This window comes from Medicago sativa, chromosome 1, assembly GCF_051527215.1.
Source record: "Medicago sativa cultivar Bolivia chromosome 1, Bolivia_mono, whole genome shotgun sequence".
Lineage (NCBI taxonomy): Eukaryota > Viridiplantae > Streptophyta > Magnoliopsida > Fabales > Fabaceae > Medicago > Medicago sativa.
This window is the reverse complement of record NC_140749.1, coordinates 81,932,110-81,952,317: the sequence shown is the minus strand read 5'-3', so window position 1 is coordinate 81,952,317 and position 20,208 is coordinate 81,932,110. Positions and strand designations below refer to the sequence as shown.

At 34.4% G+C, this 20,208-nt stretch overlaps 1 protein-coding gene and 1 long non-coding RNA gene across 4 annotated transcripts; both read right to left on the bottom strand.

Annotated features, from left to right (window-relative positions):
• Positions 1–4,223: 4,223 nt before the first annotated feature.
• Positions 4,224–13,096, bottom strand: LOC146958123 (DNAJ heat shock N-terminal domain-containing protein). Of its 3 annotated transcripts, none has more exons than XR_015025003.1 (12): positions 12,624–13,096; positions 12,120–12,433; positions 11,951–12,028; positions 11,737–11,839; positions 10,974–11,062; positions 9,960–10,071; positions 8,776–8,829; positions 8,660–8,708; positions 7,240–7,340; positions 4,986–5,101; positions 4,427–4,865; positions 4,224–4,330 (listed from the first exon to the last, which is right to left on the bottom strand). XR_015025003.1 is itself a non-coding variant. In XM_085741309.1 (11 exons), the coding sequence occupies exons 1-11, from the start codon at positions 12,948–12,950 to the stop codon at positions 4,526–4,528; spliced, it is 1,683 nt and encodes a 560-aa protein (XP_085597435.1). In that variant the 5' UTR covers positions 12,951–13,096; the 3' UTR covers positions 4,224–4,525. The 3 variants fall into 3 exon arrangements, 1 of the variants encoding a protein (XP_085597435.1); XR_015025004.1 differs by having other exon boundaries at positions 4,224–4,327; XM_085741309.1 differs by having other exon boundaries at positions 4,224–4,865.
• A 6,160-nt stretch (positions 13,097–19,256) lies between these two features.
• On the bottom strand, positions 19,257–20,199 carry LOC146958122 (uncharacterized). Its single transcript, XR_015025002.1, has 3 exons — positions 20,050–20,199; positions 19,822–19,867; positions 19,257–19,590 (listed from the first exon to the last, which is right to left on the bottom strand). It is a non-coding gene; the product is annotated as an uncharacterized LOC146958122 (long non-coding RNA).
• Between the last annotated feature and the right edge of the window lie 9 nt (positions 20,200–20,208).

The following is a 20,208-nucleotide window of genomic DNA, read 5'->3' as shown; positions in this document are numbered from 1 at the left end:
TTAAAAATAGATAAGCTGGAGGACAATTATGTAATTCAACAATTTAATTTATTTAATCCACCCAAATTACTTTACACTATTACAAAAATCCATTCTCTTTCTCTTGTAGGTTCTGCAACCAATATATTCTTCCTGGAATTAACAATTAAAAGCATATTGCTTCTCCACGTTAAAATCAAAATCAAAAGAAATAATTAACATAACAAAAAAACTCTTGAATGTCTGATTAAATCTACCACCACGCTGCAACTCACTTGACGCAGTCATATTCCACTGGCATGCAGGAAGGCAATGGAATTGAGGAATGAGATTGAGAAGAGAGAAGGGAACACAAATGGTAGCAAGAACCCACAAGAGAGTCTGAGTTGAAAATTAAAAAAAATAAGAATGAATTTGTAATGGTGTGTGGTGTAAAATGTAAATCCTAAAAAAAAAAAAAGGTTGAACTGTTAAGTAGATGAGTGGAGAAGATGAGTAGAAAAAATTAAAATTAAACTATTGAATTACATAATTGCCCTTCAACTTATTTGCTTTTAAATAGGAAAAATAGGGTATTTTTGTCTAAGCATAAAAGGTGTTCAATTCTAAAACACACCTTCACAAAAGTGAGTGGGTGTGTTGTAGCATTCCCCATATATATATATATATATATATATATATATATATATATATATATATATATATATATATATATATATATATATATATATCTTCGTACCATATCATAGTGTTGTATTGTACCAAAATAAAAATTAAAAAATGTGTACAATCATGTCACACACACCAATTATACCAAAATATGAAAACTTCGCAAATAAGAACACTTAAAAGTATGTTGTCATTTCTCTGACTCTCTATTTGTGACTTTGAGAGCGAATTTTTTTTAGCTTGGCATGTTTTTAATATGCCTTGACTTTATATATATAGGTATATAATAGGTAAAATATTTATAAAAAAAAGTTAAATATGTTTTTGGTCCTTATAAATATATCAAAAAAAAATTCTAATTCTCAAAAAAAAAAAAAAAACATGTTTATGTTCACATAAATTTTTTAACATGAAGTTTTAGTCTCTGTTAAATTTAAATTTCTTTAATTATCCTTAAACATTCAAATTTTTAATTGTGTTTTCGCAATTTTGTTAAGAAACTTATAAGTTCCTTCACAAACGAAAAATGAATTTTTTAATTCAAAATAAATTAAATATGAATTTTATTTTAAACTTCAAAATTTCAAGATAAAAGTATGGCCTAAAAATCATATTTTGAGCTCATTTTTTGTGAAAGGATTTTTTATATTGTTCTAAACATGTTTGAAAAAACATTCAAAAATTTACAAATTTATAAATAAATAAAAAATTGAATTCAGCAGGGATTAAAACTCTATGCTGAAAAAGTATACAGGGACTTAAACATGTTACTTTTTTATGCGGACTGAAAACAAAATTTGATATATTTATAGGGACTACAAACTTATGTAACACATCACATCGCATTTTTATAGTTCAAATATATGATGGAAGGACAAAAATTGTCGAATTTTAAAATAGGGGGCCAACTGTGCAAAATGGTGAAAATAAGGAGGCCAAAATTGCAATTAAGACCAAATAGAGCATGTGTGACCGGGTTGGACATGCAGGTGACCTAATAGTAACAAACACCATCAGATCATTAATGTTATAGCATTGGATTTAAGCGTCTCAGGAATCGACACTTAAAAAGTAGTTAAAAATGTGTTGTTTGGAAGTTACGTGTGTAAGTGAATTTGACCTTTAGTTTGATACTTTGATTCTTTTTTATTAGCCTTAAGTTGGTTTTGATTAGATGCCAAAAATTTTGGGTAGAATTTGTGTGCCTATATAGCTCCTATGTTCATAACTTCACAATCATGTATAGGTTGCATGTTTTGAAACATTGCATTCATTCACTTGTTTGATTTTTGGAAAATTTCATGTTTCTAACTAGTAGATCGTTTCACTCTTAGTGAATCGTTTAACACATGAGGAAAAAAAACATGTGAATCGTTTCGCTCTATGTAGGGAATCGTTTCACTTGTACGTGTGAATCCTTTCACACGTATAGAAAACTTTCATGAATGTTTCACTTAATTTTATTTTTTTTTACAATTTTTTTACATCTTCTTTTTCTCAGTACTCTTTCAGAAACCTATATAAGTAAACACAACACCACTTCTCCAAACATGAATTTTTCACAATCTCTTTCTCAAACACTCATCTTCTATCTTCCACTCTTTGAAAATTCATAGATACTGATCATGAAGTTGAGAACCTTATGAGTAGTTACATAGATAGGGACTTTTTGTACGTTAGATAATGATATTCTAAGGTTTTGCAATTGGGGGAAGTTGAAACCTAAAGGAAAGATTGTCGTCTTTCATCCCCCTTTGGAGAATTGAGGTTTTTCTTCGTCCAACGTTCCAAAATCAATTGACGACTTTCAACAATCAAAGGAGAATCAAAAGTTGACTGCTCAAGATCAAAGGAGGCTCAAGGTGCTTGGGTGGCTCATGCTAACATTGAGGAAGCTCTCAGGTTGATCGCCTCATAGAATTGGTTGATTGGTGTAGATATGGAGGTTTGAGTCTTATGCGGCAAGATTTCAAGGGCTTCACCAATAATTGTTGAAATATTGGGTTTTTGGTTTAATTCTCAGTGTTAAGGAGCAATATTGGTTTAAACATATTCACAAATAGTTGGTGTTCAATATTCAACAAAAACTTCATTGAAATTTCCTTAAAAAAAGAAAAAAAACTTCATTGAAATTTATCTTTACAATGGATGGATGTAACCCACTAGCGAAGATGATGTGGGAAAACCACTATAAATTTCCGTGTTCTTTTTCTTTATCCCTTAACTCTTTACATTTTTTAATTGAATCAATTGTAGGTTTGAAAATTATTTCATTACAAACCTTAATTTTTATTGATATCTAAGAAACTCAATTGAGTGTTGAATATTAGCCAAGATTCAATAGCATCAAAAGGGGTTCTTAGCATCCATCTTTTAAATCACCCAATTGAATCAATTTGGTGTTTTTTTTCATTTACTTGTTAATAATTCAATTTTGCTTAAAATAAGTTTTAACAAGTGCTTATCCAAATAAAATGGTTATCAAATTTTCGCTTATTCAACAATTAATTCTAATTAAGTGATTTTCTCGATCATTTAATTTGACTTATTTAATTGGGTTTAATTAATTTGGCTATTTGTCGTTTTGAGTTGATCTTTACTATCAGTTAACTTCTCATCTGTGCATTCAAATAAGTATAATTCAAATAAGTGCCTTTTGGTTTTCACACTTTTGATAAAATTGGGGTGTATTTAAGGAAATGAGGAGTTAACTGAGGGGTGTATTTGAAAAAAGAGTAATAAATGTATCTAAAAATTTATTTCCTTAATTTTATCAAAACTACTATTTGATAATATTAATGAGGGATGTATTTGAAAAAAGAGTAATAAATGCATCGAGAAATTTGTAGGTAGTTTTAAATTTAGGGACAAAACTTTTTTGTAAAGTAGTCTTGCAAAAAAAGGATGGAGGGAGTATTATCATAATGTTTTTCTTAACCGATAACCTTTAATGACTATTGAGATTTGATTGTTAACATTGCACGACTACTGAATGTTAATAGCTTAAGATTACCTGATTTGCAGTTGGTAACGAACACAAATTGTAGAAAAATTCAATCAATATACTTCAAAACAAAATTCTTATTGCATTTAGTTTACACCAATGAGAATGACTGTTTTGTCAAACCAAACTTTTTGTTGCTCGGACCAATAATAAATTGTCGACAAATTTAGTATTGTGCAAGTAGAGTTGTAACTAACATATAATAACACAATATCCACTTCATACCAGATAAGCATGCATGACTGTAAACCCTGAACCGTTGTAACACAATATGACTGACTTGTAAACCGTCCATGTTCGAACCACATCAACAATTTATGTTATGTTTGTAAAACAGCGATCATATTAGCAGGACAGCAAAAAAAGTGAAGTGGAGCATCTTTTACAAGAAGCCATATGCGCCACTTGAATACAATCGTGCTGCAGTCTGGTCTAAGTGATACTTCTTGTGACCAACAATTACAAAACCAGTCAATCGAACATGAAATATACACCAGACACCATACTACATATCTTCACGATTTTTCTAGCTGTAACAACGTGCAACAAATAAATACACTACACATAAACATGCTTGAAAGATATACATCTGTAAAATTTGTGAAAATTATAATCAGGCCAATTTGAGAATCAGAACTCGACGTTGCATTTGAAACACGTGACTGTATACAACACCTACTGATACATGTGTAGAAAAAGGAATCAGCCTATGATAGAATTATAATCCAGAATATAAAATAAAAATAATATACATGATGAATGAAAGAAACTGACCATCTGGAAAATGAATGATCCAATCTCTAAGAAGCTCATTGGACATATCTTTGACCAGGCAAAAGCGATTGACAGATGACAAGCAAACTCTTGATTGAATCAAAGGAAGTTCCTTTGAAAGTTTCCAGAATTAAACCTTGAAGACAATCCCTCGGACATGCCTTCTGCATCAAGTTTTACTTTCATCCTCCCAGCTCCCAGATCCTTTTCACGGTCCCATGGCTTCCATGGATGTTGACCCACCCATTCTCCCTTATCTGTCTGTTGTTTGGACTTTTTCTTGGATTTGCTAGCAACCTCTTCTTGATGTTTTTGCACCAACGTTTTTGATCGTTTTGCTTTGTTGTATTTGTCCACCAAATCTGCATCCGTACTAGCCCTTTTTTTTTCTTCTTCATTTGAGGCTAGTGCAGTGGCCTGATTGTATGCTTCCAAATAACTGCAGTGAAAAAATCATTAGTTTCCATAAAGTTATTGAAATCATGGAGTGGACTATACAGCTTGAAAGAAAGGAAAAACCATCAACCAAATCACATTCTAGATGAAAGAAGATACATACTTCATCTTTGCTTTCTGTGCTCTGTCAGTCGGAGTGTCTGTCCAAATACTAGTGTCTCCTCTACCTTCCTTTGTGCCCCGGCTAAATTGGGTTGATTGCATACTCACACCACCAGGCTGAAATGTATAAATACATGAAACAGTTGTTTTAAAAAAAAATAAAAAAATCATGTAAATTAACTACAATATTTGCTACTCTGTTATATTGTTAATGTCTTTCCACCTTTTTTGAAAAAGGGACTGCATATCAAGCTTCAATGCAAAAACATGCCCTACAAGAATAGATGTTTCAAGGACTAATCTATACAACCAAATATGTATTATGAAAAATACTCTGAACTAAAATATTATACATGATAATCCATATTCTGATATATATATATATATATATATATATATATATATATATATATATATATATATATATATATATATATATATATATATATAAATTGGAATCAAACGTAATGAAGAAAGACACTGTTTCAGTAGTCAAACAAAACTGAAGGCAAACATCCATTCATATTCCTTTGGTTTAAATATTGTTTTGATCCCTGTCACATACTTTTATTTTTGGTCCATATAGAAAGATACTCTCAAAATGGTCCCTGTAATTATTAATTTTTCCATGTAGTCCTCATTTTGGTTCAGTCCCTGACTCTGTAATATACTTATTTATTTTAGTCCCTGTAATATTTCGTTTATGTTTTGTCTACAAGTGATAGAGACTCAACAATAACAACAACCAAGCTTTATTTCACTAAGTGGTATAATGCTCTATCACCATATTTCTATCCAACTCACTAATCTCTAGATCTTCCTTAATAGTGTCTCTTGTATTTTTTCTAGGTCTTCCTCTACCTCTAGTGATTTGACTACTATCCATCTAGTCTACTCTACTTACTGCATGATCTACAAGTCTTCTCTCTACACGGCCAAACCACCTAAGCCTAGTTTCTACCATCTTTTCTACTATAGGTGTTACCCCAACTCTCTAATGTGGTCATTTCTAATCCTATCCCGTCTAGTCTTACCACACATCCAACGCCACATCCTTATTTTCGTGTTGGTTCTTGACAGCCCAACACTCTGTCCTATACAACATCGCCTATCTTACAGTTGTCCAATAAAACTTTTCCTTCAACTTGAGTCATACTTTCGTATCACATAAAACATTTGGGACCCTCCTTCATTTCAACCATTCAGCTTGAATTCAATAGTTTATATCCCCTGTTTCTCTGTCATTTTGCACTATGGCTCCAAGATATTTAAACCCCGTAACTTGTGGTATGATATTTAAATCGTTTCTGTTAAAATTTGGGGCCTAACTCATCCTTACAAAACTGGCTTGTGAGGTGAGGAGTGCCTCCTCTTTATAAACTCTTCTCAAGAGTGCTATCTATCCGATGTGGGAATAAATCCACCCCCTCAAAGCCAACACAATGAAGGTGTTGGAGGCTGCAATGAAGGCAAACCAAAGGCCGCAATTTAGGCGACTAGGGGCGGACAGCAATAAAGGCGGGATTTCCAACAGTTTCGTACATATGATAAGAGACTCAACTGAAAATAAATAAATTATATTACAGGAACTAAAACAAGGAAAAAAGTACAGTACAAGGACTAAAGCAAATATCAAAGACTAAAATGAAAAATATATATTATATGGACTAAAGCAAAAAAATTAGTATATTTACACAAATAAAAAGCATATTAAAGGCTATCCCTTTCAAAGATTTAGCAACATAACACTAGTAGAAGCTAAAACCCAAAAAAAAAACGCAAGATAAATACTAAGACCCAATATGAACCCAAGCTAGATTACAACTTCTAACTGGTACATACAAACTACAAAGTCAACCAAAATTTGTAAAGACCAATTCTATAGAAAGCTAAGCTAAACTGACCCAGAAAATTCCAAAATTCAATATGACCCACCATTCACCAAATATTATATAACTCTATTGTATTATAATTTCTTACTTAAACTACATTTGGACACTACTCTATTATATACTCCCTCCGGTCCTTATTATAAGAAAACAATTGACTTTTTAGGTTCATTGTGTAAGTGATGTATCTAGTCTATATTTATAACGAGATGCATTAATTATTCAATGAACCTCAAAATTCAATTGTTTCTTATAATAAGGACCGGAGGGAGTATCATATACAAGGGTTGTGTTTTCTCAAACTTCTTGTCTCCTACTGTACTTATAAAGCTTGCGTAACAGCCAAAACTAATTGACAGTACTTACTTTCCTCTCCGGAGGCAGTGTTGTCATCCATTCATCTCTTTTGGGTTCCACTTTAACCTCTGTCTGTGCCAGAAGCTCATCATCACCCTCCATGGATATACCTGTCATAGATTCCTAGAAATCAGATAGCAAAGTACACACGTAACAGCACCCAATAACATGCCCCTCCTTTTTTTAAGAAATCATTAATCCATATGCAAAAGGGCATGTTATGTCATGCCAGACCACTTAGCAACCTTGAATAGTCACAAGACAAGACAATTACTCGCACCAAGAAGAGGGAAATGAGCATGCCAATATCATTCCAAACATGACAAATTAAACACTATCACTAAATTATCAGGAACATTTCTATTTATTAATTAATTGACATGTGACAATATAGTAAAGTACTGTCTCCCATCGGTAAAAGGTTAGATTATCACAATAGGTAACAAAGAAAGAATAAAAGAAGGCTTCTAATATGTGATTAACCTCTATTAACGACTATAATTAGGTAGATGTATTATTTAAAACAAATAGAAAACTTCTCCACTGATTCACTCGTTACAACCTCTAAATATGTTTTTTATAACCTCCAAATATTAATATTTGTATTTTGAGATTAAACATGTTTTTTTCATAAAAAAATGGACAATTGTTGTATTAGAAAATGCAATCTTCAACATTAACTGCTAATTATAACATCTCCTAACAGCAGGTTGCCCTTATAAGTTATAACATCTATTGGAAAGTTTATAAAGAGTGGCCCCCCTCACCTTACAAGTTAGTTTTGTAAGGATGAGTTAAAACCCAATATGGTATCAAAGCTTATTGATCGGGTAAACCACCATTTACATCCACACAGCCAAGCCCAATAGTGTCGGGCCAGACGCGGTGTATTGGAAAAACTAAGTCCCGCGTAGATTAAAGATAAGGCTTGATTAGTGTTTATAAAGAGTGGCCCCTCACCTTAAAAGCCGGTTTTGTAAGGATGAGTTAAACCTAATAACAACTTCCAAGATAATTTGCATTTTGCATTTGCTCTTAATTCATTTTCCTCTTCATTTACCCCCTTTCACGTTTTACTTGGGAAATGGGGGCTAAAGTCTCCATGGTTTGATCAATTCTTGCATAAGCACATACCAATTGGGCATAACCAATCATCACAAGTTTTAATGTCCTTTTATTACTAACATAATATCTTAATCTTACGATTGATTGTGTCCATAGTTATTCTTCTGACTTTCCCGTCCTAACTCCAATTTTTTCCTCTACATAAGTTCCTATCACTCATAGTAATATCGGGCACTTTATGCAGGAAAATGAATAATCTTTGCCTGAACCAACAGCATCAAAAAGCTATACTGTTGGATAAAACACATGAATGACTTCTATATCATATTTCTAACACAAGCCCGTCTACATTGCAAAAGCTCACCTTGAGATCTTCTCCACAGTGCAGCCTCTCGCATGACTTTAAGTTCAGCCTGCAGTCATGTGTGAAGGTATTAGGATTCCAAAACTAGCACCATTAGACAAGTAAGTTCAAATTACCTTTAAGTCCTCCTGTTCTTGCTTGAGTTTGATTTTCTCATCCATTTCTTTCCGCTACACAAAGCACACAATCCTTGTTAATTGAAATTAAACAATCAAACAACATTGCATTGCAGATTGAAAGATCGGGAATAAAACAAAGAATCCAATTGATTAGATGTCAAACATGAGAACAAAGGATTTGTGGAGGAAAAAATCAGATGCCAAAATAAAACATCATTTTAAATTTCAGAAATTTTATATGGAAAAATAAACGCTTAAGAGGTATATAACTTCCATGTTTAATGTCAAACTAAGCCCTTATTCACCATACTTTCGGTGGCATCAAACATGAAAGGAAGTAACAATATGGGTCAAGTGCAAGCAAATACTAAAACCTTTTTCAAATGATTCCAGCTAAACGTTGCCCTAATTTACTAATTACTCAAATTCCCAGGTTCTGCTTTGCAAATGAATTTTCAGTAAACTCGATGATTTCAAGCATTCAAGGTCCTTGCCACAGTCATATCTCATCAGCTGCCCAGGATCAGAAGCATTTGATGTATAATGTCGAAAGGGTCAAAACAAAAAAGAGATTTCAAATTACAAGTCCTAGATAATAGGACTTTGAATAGAATAAGGGTCTGTTAGGATTAGCTTATTTGAGCTTATCTACAGACATAAACACTTGTGAGACTGCTTGAGAGATCTTATGGAAACAGCTTATGACATGTTCATAATCTGTTTTCAACTTATTTCCAAAAGCTCTTCCAGATAGCTTATGAAAATAACTTGCAACTTATATAAAAATAGTTTGACTTTATTTTATCTTTTGTTATGGAAATAGCTTATACATAATAAGTGTTTACGCTATAAGCGCTTATCCAAACAGGGCCTAAAGGTAGATATGTGTGACTTATATTTTAGAAACGTAGATAACAACCTCCCTAGTTCAATTTCTAATTATCTAATTCCTATGTGTGACTTCAATAATGAATAGTGTTGTATTCTAATTTTCTTTATCAGTTAATAATACAAATTATATCTTTCCTTCCATTGATAACAACCAACCTAGGAACTCCTAAAGGTATACATAAAGTAATTAACTGAGTACATGTCAATAAAAGAAAGACATTAAACCAACGTAAAATCCAACCAAAAGCTACGTTAACTTCAATAATAAACAAATCTCCTGCACGGCTTACCTTTTCTGGATCTTGCAACTCTTTGAAAGCTTTATTTAATTTAATAAATGCTTGATTGGCTTGTGGATGAGAGCATTTATCTGGATGAACTAATAGTGATATCTTCCAGTACCTAAGAGAAATTAAAAGAGACAAGATTAGACAAAACAAATGTAAAATCCTGTCAAATGTAGTTGTATGATGGCATAATACTAGGTTGTTTTTGTTGTTATTTGTATAGAATATAGAACGGCACATATTTTAGTGGTTTTTCCTTTTCAGTTCCAAGCACATTCTTCAAAGTCAAAACAAATTAGTTATGTCTAGTCACGTTTTTAATACCTTATTTACTGCAGTAAAATCATGTCTAAGTTTGGAACAAGTTACTATTGTCTATACTTTGACCATAACATGATATTATAACGATGATTTGAATTGAGAACATTTTCACAAGAACTTAGGGGCGTTTGTTTCAAGGCATATATTTATATTCCCGGAAATACTATCAACAAGAATATTATTCCCAACAAAGATTGTATGGTAAGTACTTCTTATTCCTATGATTATTTTAAAAACTTTAGCTCAAAAATTTTTTTTTTTTTAAATGAGGTAAAATAAGGGGAAAGTGGGAAATTATGATTAGAAAAGTAAAAAATAAGTTCTACTCTATTTCCTGCGGGAGTATAAAATTCCCAACTTGCAAACGAGAATAGAAATTGGAAAAAATACATGTTGAATTTAAATAACACCCAAGAATACTTCTTTATAACATCTACCAAATATGTGAATGTTGCATTCCCAAGCTCACATTCTCAGGAATAATTTCATATCACTTCAAACAAACACAGTCTTAATAACTTATTTGGGACTCAGGCAGGAAAAACTGAAGAATCATTCAGGCAACAACCATATACTAATTAAGTGTGCTGGGGTTGAGACAGTTGAATCGGTTTCTAGAGTGATTATTATCAAAATATATTGCCAGAAACTGTTGTTGCTTTGGTCAATAAAATAAACAGATAAAGGAAAACATACTTTTTCTTTATGTTACCATCAGACATATTATGGTTGACTCCTAGAACATCATATGGGCTGTTGATCTCAACTTCCATTATCCTGGTGACCTGATACATGAACAGGTGATTACTAATACTTGCACATTCAATTACAAAATAAATATCTACAATTTAATTCAGTAATAAATCAACAGGAACGAGTAAACTGAGAATTAACAAGCTTCCCCCTGATAATTCTTTTTTGTGAGAGAGAGAGAGAGAGAGAGAGAGAGAGAGAGAGAGAGATTGCAAAATCTCAAATGATCAATTGTCAAAAAGAAAAACCAAACGTAAAAAGACAATAAAAATAACTATATAAAGATCCTCGTCTTCAGATAATCAAACTAATCCCCTAAGGAATCCATCACCAGAGGAAACCAAACTATTATATCCTTAACAAAAACAAAAACATGTCTGGCTATTAAACAGTGCCCCCGGGGCACTGGTTAACATTTTCCTAAAGATTAATCCAACTTAATGCATCATCAAAATCAGATGATGCCACCACATTAAACTGGATGGACATACAGTACACTTCAACTTAAGGAAGCCAATGGCTACATAATCAAGGAGACTGTAAAAAGCATATAACACCAAATTAAAGTTCTTTCTCATTTTCCTCACATAAAATCTACACTTACAATTGAAATACCATGGTATCAATCATTAAACCCAATTTTACTTTAACACTTGAAGAACAAACAACAATTTGATCCTAATCAATAAAAATTGAAATTAAATACCTCTTCAAAACGTTCCGCTTCATTAGCTGATTCTGCTTCAGAAACCATAGCAGGAGGTGGAGGTCCCACAAATAGTTCAGTAGCGTCGTCCAAGTCAGCTTCTCTAAAGACATGAGTTTGAAAATGTCATGAAGCATCATATGATACGAACTAAGTCAACCGAGTCAGAAAACATTCAACAACAAAAAAAAAAAACACTTTCAGAAATCGGTACCTGAATTCGTTTTGTGCCTCTGTCAATTTGGCAGCAGCAGCGAGTAACTCAGCAGACGGCATTGCAGGGCCAATCACCCTGCAAATAAAAAACAAGTTAACCAATTATCATTAAAAAATACTTTAAAAAGAAAAAATATCTCAACAAAATTACTAGAGAGAATGGCAACCTTTTTCTAGGACCAACAGAATGATCCTCGGGAGGTTCTGTCGAATGGTCATCTACCATCTGCTCAGCTGGAACCGAACATGTTTCAGGCAATTCCGCAGAAGGATCAGCTTGATCATTCCTCGGATGCATAGATTGAATTAGAGGGCCAACAACATGTAAAGTAGGGGAAGCTTTAGAAGGAAGTAAAAAAACTCTATCCCCATTTTCCTTAAGATTTAAGGAAATGAAAAGCTTCTTTAAATGCTTCACTAGAGATTTCTCTGATATATCCTTTATGTCCACAGCTTGTCCATTATCAATCATTTGCAATAGCTTAACACAACATCACACAAAAAAAAAAAAAAAAAAACTCAAAATTCATTCAATTAAGCTACCAATTACTAAAAAAAACTCACTTTAGGGTATATTTTTTTGTATAAATATACATTTCATCATGTGAACAATTAAAACCCTAAAAATTAAATTTTTAAATTAAAAAAAAAAAAGCGAAATATGTTGATACCTGCATCAAATCGTTGCCAACATTGGGAAACTCGGTCATCATTTCACGGAGTGCAGTTTGGGGATGAATTTCATCTTCGGAAGATTGGGAGTCATCGGAATAGTGATGCCTCTTGGATTTTCTCCTATCTCTGTCTCTCCGTTTTCTTTTTTCCTTTCTCTTGCTCTCTCTTTCTCGTTTGGAGCTTCCGTCGCTTTTTCTGCGGCGGTCCTTTTCACGGCGATGACGTCGGCGGCGGGAAGAGTGGTCGGAGTCAGTGGAGGGAGAGGATGAAGAAGGGGAGGTTGAATCGCGCGAACGACGGTGCTTCTTGCGTTTGTCAACCATTATTAATGGGATGGTGAAGCAGAGAAGAGAAGAGAAGAGGAGTTTCGTGAATCAAAGCAGTGTGTTGTATGTATGTATCTGAGATGTTAGTGATGATTATTTTTCGTGTTTCTTCTTTCACCGCCCAACATATGCTTTTTACGGTTGTCTCGTCAAATTTCCCTTTTCACTCATATTTGTTAGGCTTAATTCGGTTTTAGTCCCTCTATTTTCATATTTTTGTGAAATTTCTCATTTTATTTTAAAAACTCGACAGTTTTAGTATTTAAATGTTGTGGTATATGAAAATAAAAGTGCAACAAACATGATATGGCTTTTTCATTTTCCCAATTATATCCGTAAATAATTTTTCTATAATAATGAATGTTGTTGGTGTCATTAAAATGATAAGAATTTAGATTATATTTTTTTTTATAATATTGTTGATGTCATTGAAATAGATAAACATGATCAATATGGTTTTTATAGTTTGAAAGCTACAATCAATTATATTTTTACTTTTAATCAATAACAAAATTTCATAAAAAAATATCGTTCATAATTTTCAAACGTTAGCGCAATAAAAAAAATATAATTTAGGCTGGTTTTTTTATCCTTCTAAATATAATTTACATCACATCAATAAGATTAATGATATTTTTTACAAGAATAAGATTAAGGATAGAGTGTTGGCATAGAGTGTTGGCTGCCCGGTATGGTGAAGAGAATGGGAAGGTGTTAGATGGGGGAGGTCGTGCCTCATCTTGGTGGAAGGAGGTTGTGCATGTGCGCGGCAGTGGTGGTGGAGGTGTCGGAGTTGGTTGGTTTAGCGATAATGTTTCAAAAATGGTTGAAAATGGTCGTGACACCTATTTTTGGACTGATCTGTGGTTGGGTGGTATCGCGTTGTCTGTTGGATTTAGACGTCTGTATGACTTAAGTGTTAACAAAAATCGAACCGTGAAGGAAATGTTTGCGAAGGGGTGGGAAGAGGGTGGTGAGGCGTGGGAGTGGCGGAGGAGGTTGTGGGATTGGGAGGAGGTGTTAGTGGAGGAGTGCAGGTTGTTGTTGGCTAATGTTATTTTGCAGGACAATACTCCAGACCGTTGGAAATGGCTTCACAATCCTTCAGGAAGCTATACTGTCCGTTCGGCTTATGCTTTGATCACTTCAGATGCTACTAATACGGCTACTGAGGTTTCTGATTTAATTTGGCACAGACAGGTTCCGTTGAAGGTGTCAATTCTTGCTTGGCGACTCCTCCGTAATCGCTTGCCAACTAAGGAGAATTTATTGACTCGTGGTTTGCTTGGCCCTGACGCGCAGTTGTGTGTCACTGGTTGTGGGGATGTGGTGTTAGGAAGCTGGAACAACTTCAATGAAAATAGAGAAACAAAGCAATAAAAAGTAAATAACAATAAAGATAAATAAACTAAAGAAAATAAAATAACATATTGATTCATTTGATTGATTTGGATAGTGTGTCAAAGACACTATATATAGGAAGGATAGTAACTCTAATGGGCCTAAAGACTTAAAACCTAATTGAAAGGCCCAACTAGCCACAATTAAAAGGACAAACTAATATAACTTTACTCTTAAACTAAATAGCTAAATTATTCATTTAAGTCTAATTGCACTCTCTAACATTGCCGACGGGTTCACTTGAACCTTGTCCTCAAGGTTTAGAAGCAAGTCGGGAGGTTTACGGGCTGGTCGAATGTAAAAATGCCCAATTGAATTGTGTGGCGGTGAAACTTGAGGTGCGTCTCAATCTTGACCCAATGCTCTCAAACACAAATCTGAAAAACCCTTGAATAAAACTTTGTAGTTGTGTGAGAAAGCTGGTCCCACAATTGGACTTGATGTGTTGGCATTTGGAAAGAGTGAAAACATTGCTGATAGTTGGTGTAAAAAAATTGCACGTGGAAAGTAATTTGGCACCAAGCATAAATCCATGGACAAGTGGAGGGAAATGATAGGCCCGTATTGAAAAAATGTGTGTGGATAACTAGTGCAAGTTGGTGGACGCGTTGAGAAAATTGTCAGCTGCCTCGGTGTACTATGTAACACCTTTGAGAACAAACAAAAGAGAGGGGATGACACGTGGTGATTTTCTGTTGGCTAGTCAAAGTTTACACAGATTCTACTTTTGATGGACGGCTGGGATTGTGCCAAAATTACAAGTTGAGAATCCAATGGTTGAGATTGGAATATGGTATTAGTAGTACGATTCAACAAAACAAGTTCGTACGTAAACACATAAGGACGATAAGCGATGAAATTCGATTGCAGGTCCGGTGGCTTAGGCGGCGGTGGGAACAGGACCGGATATGAGATTGTGTCAAGTGAGCACAGAGGCGGTGAGCGTGAGACAGAGTTCAGTGGTTTCGCCGGCGGCCGAAAAAATGGATTGATTGACGGTGGTGCCGGAGATGGGGATAAGACTGTTTCCGGTGGTGTTTGTAGATCTGGTGGTTGAGGTTGTGTCGGTGGTGCCAGTGGTAATAGAACCAAGAACCTTTTCGGTGGTGAGGATATGGTGATTAAACACTGATATGGTGGTTTTGGTCGTGGTCGCGTAGATGAACTGGTGAACGGTGGCTTTGCAGAAGGCGGCAAGGCAAGAGGTGGAGTTGGAGACAGAGCTATGATTGGATCTGGTGGTTTTGGTGGCGGCGGCGGAGGAGCCATTGGTTGTGAATCCTGAGTTTTGAGCAGATTCGGTAATGGCGTCGGAGGCTTTAATAATAGATTGGATGTCGGTGGCTTCAACAGAGAAAACGTATGAAGACCCACCTTTCCGTTCTCCTTCCGAAAATGCGTTTTTGTTTCTGCCTCCATAGTTTTGATGCTCAAAAATTGTTTTCCAGAGGTTATGATCTCTGTTTCTTCTTCTTCCTCAATCTTCTCCATGTTTCTTTCAAACTCCTCCTTCAAATGATGCAATTGTTGTTGAAACACCTCCCGAATATTTTTTGTGGAAGCTTCAAATGATTTCCTCACTTCTTCAAGTGTTGCTTTGATAGAAGGATGAGAGTTGTAAAGTTGCTCTTTGAAATCATTTGTAGATTGTTGATAAGCTTCTGAAAACTCAGTTAATGCTTTTTTTATAATCTCTAAATTTTGAATTGCATCAACAGGTTTTGAAGAAGAGTATTGTGTTTGGTTTTGGTTGTTGTTGTGGTAGTTTGGTGATGAAAGATATGGGCTTGGGTATGAGTTTGGTGATGATGGATCTGAAATAATGTGTGGGTATGGGTTAGAAGGATTTGAATATGAAGTGGGTGTAGGTGGTGTGTAGCCGTGATTGTATGGGTTGTAGTAGATTAGATTTCCATAGGCATATGGGTTTGAAGGATTTGTGTATTGGCTAGGTGAAGGAGGTAAAATGTTGGGGTTTGTGATGGTTGAGTAATACGGATGAGAAATGGAGTATGGATGTGGAGGGGAATAAGTTGAATATGGTGTGTGTAGGTTGGGGAATGGAGCTGTTGTGATATTGGTGGCTGTGAAGGTCGAGTAGTATGGATGGGAGGAAGGAAAATCAGCCATGGGAGGGGTTGAGATCAAGAATGAAAGCACCAATGTTAGGAAGCTGGAACAACTTCAATGAAAATAAAAGAAACAAAGCAATAAAAAGTAAATAACAATAAAGATAAATAAACTAAAGAAAATAAAATAACATATTGATTCATTTGATTGATTTGGATAGTGTGTCAAAGACACTATATATAGGAGATTTTTGCTCTCCACCCAGCATGTTTTGCTCGCACCCTGCAGCCATGCCAATTTTGCCCTTGCGCAAGTTAACATGCGCTACGCAAGTTAACTCACGCTGCGTAAGTTAACTCACGCAGTGTTCCTGTTTTTGAACGAAACCCATCAGTCCGAACTCCAACCACCATTTTCTTTCCCTCCACCTTCAAAAACCCAAAAAGTGCGATTTTTTGGGTCTAAATCATCATCCCAAATCATTGCAAATCGTCAGGAAGCAAGTTTCTACGCTCATCAAGCATCAAATATCAGGTATTGTACCATCTAAACTCATCTCATTTTGCTGGTTTTCATGCTTGGTTCGTCTGTTTTTCGTAGGGAGTAGGGTATGGTACGCAAGTTAACTTGCGCATGTTAGCTTGCTGCGCGAGTTAACTGGTGCAAGTGCATTAGTGCTGCGTGACTTAAGTCACGCCACTGTGCATCCATGTTTTTTTGAATTGTTGGCGCCACTTTTGTTCTTGGTTAGCTTGTTCCGCAAGTAATTTATTTTTTCTTCCTTTGTAATTTTTTTATTCAATAGATATTTAGGGAGATGGTTGACAAAGTCGCGGATGATGGCGTTGAACCGAAACCGGCCAAAAAAGAAGGTTCCGGTGAAGGTTCCGGCGAAGGTTCCGGCGATGTCAAACCAAGCTTTAATTTCAAACCATTTAAAGTCCAAATTCCAATTCAAGCTCGAATTGGTAAAATTCAAGAACCTAATCCGGTACCTACCGGTGTTATTTGTGAAGCTCGAATATCACTAGACCTCTTAGATAGGTTATAATAGGTTAGGAAAGTTATAGGTCGGTTGGTGTTCGTCCTATTTTTTGGTGGTATTACACCCCGACATATTTTTTGGTGGCCGGTTATGTAATTTGTATATTTGTGGCCAATATGTAACTAATATTATATATATATTAAATGAAATGAATTTTTTTTTTGGTGGCCGGTTATGTCACACCAATTATTGCTTGCATTACTTACTTTGTCTCTAATTATTTGTAATTTGGATCGTTTACGTGTCATTAAGTGTGTTTAAATGATTACGGGTCATTACCGGCTAATTTGTGTAATTTGGACCGTTTGGATCGTTATGTGTGATTATGTGATTGTGAAAAAAAACGATGTTTTGGTGTAATTTTGATGCACCAAGTCGTATTATCCAATAATATTGTTAAACTGACGTAATTAGGTTCAATTACGAGCATTTTAGGGTTTGGACCCAAACTGCATTCAATGCACATCAGTACAGCAATGCTGTACTGATGTATCAGTAGTGCGTGAGTTAACTCGCGCAAGTGTAATACTATGTGTGAGTTAACTCACGTAGAGTTTTACACTTGCGCATCTTAACTTACGCAACGTTACTTAACTAACGCATAGTATTACACTTGCGTTAGTTAACATGCGCAGGGGCAAAATTGGCATGGCTGCAGGGTGCGAGCAAAACGTGCTGGGTGGAGAGCAAAATTCTATATAGGAAGGATAGTAACTCTAATGGGCCTAAAGACTTAAGACCTAATTGAAAGGCCCAACTAACCACAATTAAAAGGACAAACTAATATAACTTTACTCTTAAACTAAATAGCTAAATTATTCATTTAAGTCTAATTGCACTCTCTAACATGTGGAAACAACTCAACATTTATTTGTTTCATGTCCCATTTTTAGCAGGTTATGGCATATGGTCTGTGCTTGGATTGGGGTGTCTGGAGTTGACCCAGATGATGTGTCTGCTCATTTTTTACAGTTTACTAATTTGCTAGGTGGTGCATCGACAAAACGTTCATTCTTACAATTGCTGTGGATGTTATGTGTTTGGGTATTATGGACTGAACGTAATAATAGACAGTTCAATAACACAGAAATTTCTATTCAGCAGTGTTTCGAAAAGGTTCAATTGCATTCCTACTGGTGGTTGAAGGCAACTAATGCAGTTTTTGTGTTAGGGGTGCATAATTGGCTAGCTTGTCCTATTTTGTGTTTAGGTATAGGTTAGCTACCCCTTTGATTCAGTTGCCATTTGTGATCAAACTAATGTTGTAACTTTGGTCGCTCTCTTTTTGCACACCTTGTGCGGAAGAGGCGACGGTTCGTTGTTAATATAAGTCTCATTTCTGCCTGTTAAAAAAAAAGGATATATATATATATATATATATATATATATATATATATATATATATATATGCGATTTTTTAAGTAAGTTATAACATTTCATTAATAACAAAGATTCATAGCAATAATTTTATTTTGGCTTAATTGCATGTTTGGTCCCTTATGTTTATTTTAGTTTTCAAGTTAGTCCCTTACGTTTTGAAAGTTTCAAGTTGGTCCCTTACGTTTTAAAAGTTTCAAGTTGGTCCAAAACGTTGCTCATGTTGGAATAAGTTAGTCCCTTATGTTTATTTTAGTTTTCAAGTTGGTCCCTTATGTTTATTTTAGTTTTCAAGTTGGTCCCTTATGTTTTGGACCGACTTGAAAACTAAAATAAACATAAGGGACTAACTTGAAACTTTCAAAACGTAAGGGACCAACTTGAAAACTTTTAAAACGTAAGGGACCAACTTGAAACTTTCAAAACGTAAGGGACCAACTTGAAAACTAAAATAAACATAAGGGACCAAACATGCAATTAAGCCTTTTATTTTTATATTGAAATTTCAATATTGATTTTTCAACTTATTTTTATGAAAATCTTAAAGACTTTATTTTTCTTACATACTTTGTACAATCATATTAAGAAAGTACAATTAGACAACATAGATCTTTCAATCGCCCATGCAACAACAGACCGTTGAATCTGGTTGACATGCTCCACCTATGTAACCAATTCTTCTACAATAGTCGCCACAAGCTCCTGAGTCACCACCGGCACATATATTCCTAAAGCAAGATTTTGCTGCGTACACAATTGCAAAAAAAAAAAAAAAAAAGGTAAAAAGGAGGAGGTTGATGTGGGTTTCTATTCTATTTTAATTTAAATTTTACAAGCTTTACAAGAAACACCTTGCAATCTATGTGATTTAAAAATGCCTTGAGTTTTTAATAATAAATTATTCACTATATACTTTCATCTTATTGAATTTCATGCTTTTCCATTTTGTAAAGAAATAATAAAATTATCGTTTACCTATCTGTGCAGCAACCATGTGTTGATTTCCACTATAGATCTCCAACTGAAAAATTCCATTACCAAGGAAGCAGCAACATGAGTTAATATTTATATTTAGGCAACGAAGAGAAATAAAATATAGTAAAATAAATAAAGTATGCATAAAAGAATCTATAGCCTAAAAATGGATATACATGATATATATGATACACATGATAGGAAATTAAGAGCCATTTCTACTTGTACCTCTTGTATCAAGATGAAGCAGAGAAGTACCAAGATTAGTGTGTTTTTGGTGAAGGCCATTGTTATCACCTAGGAGAAGAAATTAGATTAAACAAGTTTTAGACTGAAAAGATGGGTGTGAAGTTAGAAGCTATGAGTGTGGCTATTTATAAGGAAAAA

What these genes read in the sequence shown, in the direction of transcription:
- LOC146958123 (XM_085741309.1), bottom strand. Translation starts at nt 12,950, where the DNA reads ATGGTTGACAAACGCAAGAAGCACCGTCGTTCGCGCGATTCAACCTCC. An exon ending in GAGGCACAAAACGAATTCAG is followed by an intron (nt 11,840 to 11,950) that starts GTACCGATTTCT and finishes TCATGTCTTTAG; the next exon opens with AGAAGCTGACTTGGACGACG. An exon ending in ACTGTGGAGAAGATCTCAAG is followed by an intron (nt 7,341 to 8,659) that starts GTGAGCTTTTGC and finishes AATCTATGACAG; the next exon opens with GTATATCCATGGAGGGTGAT.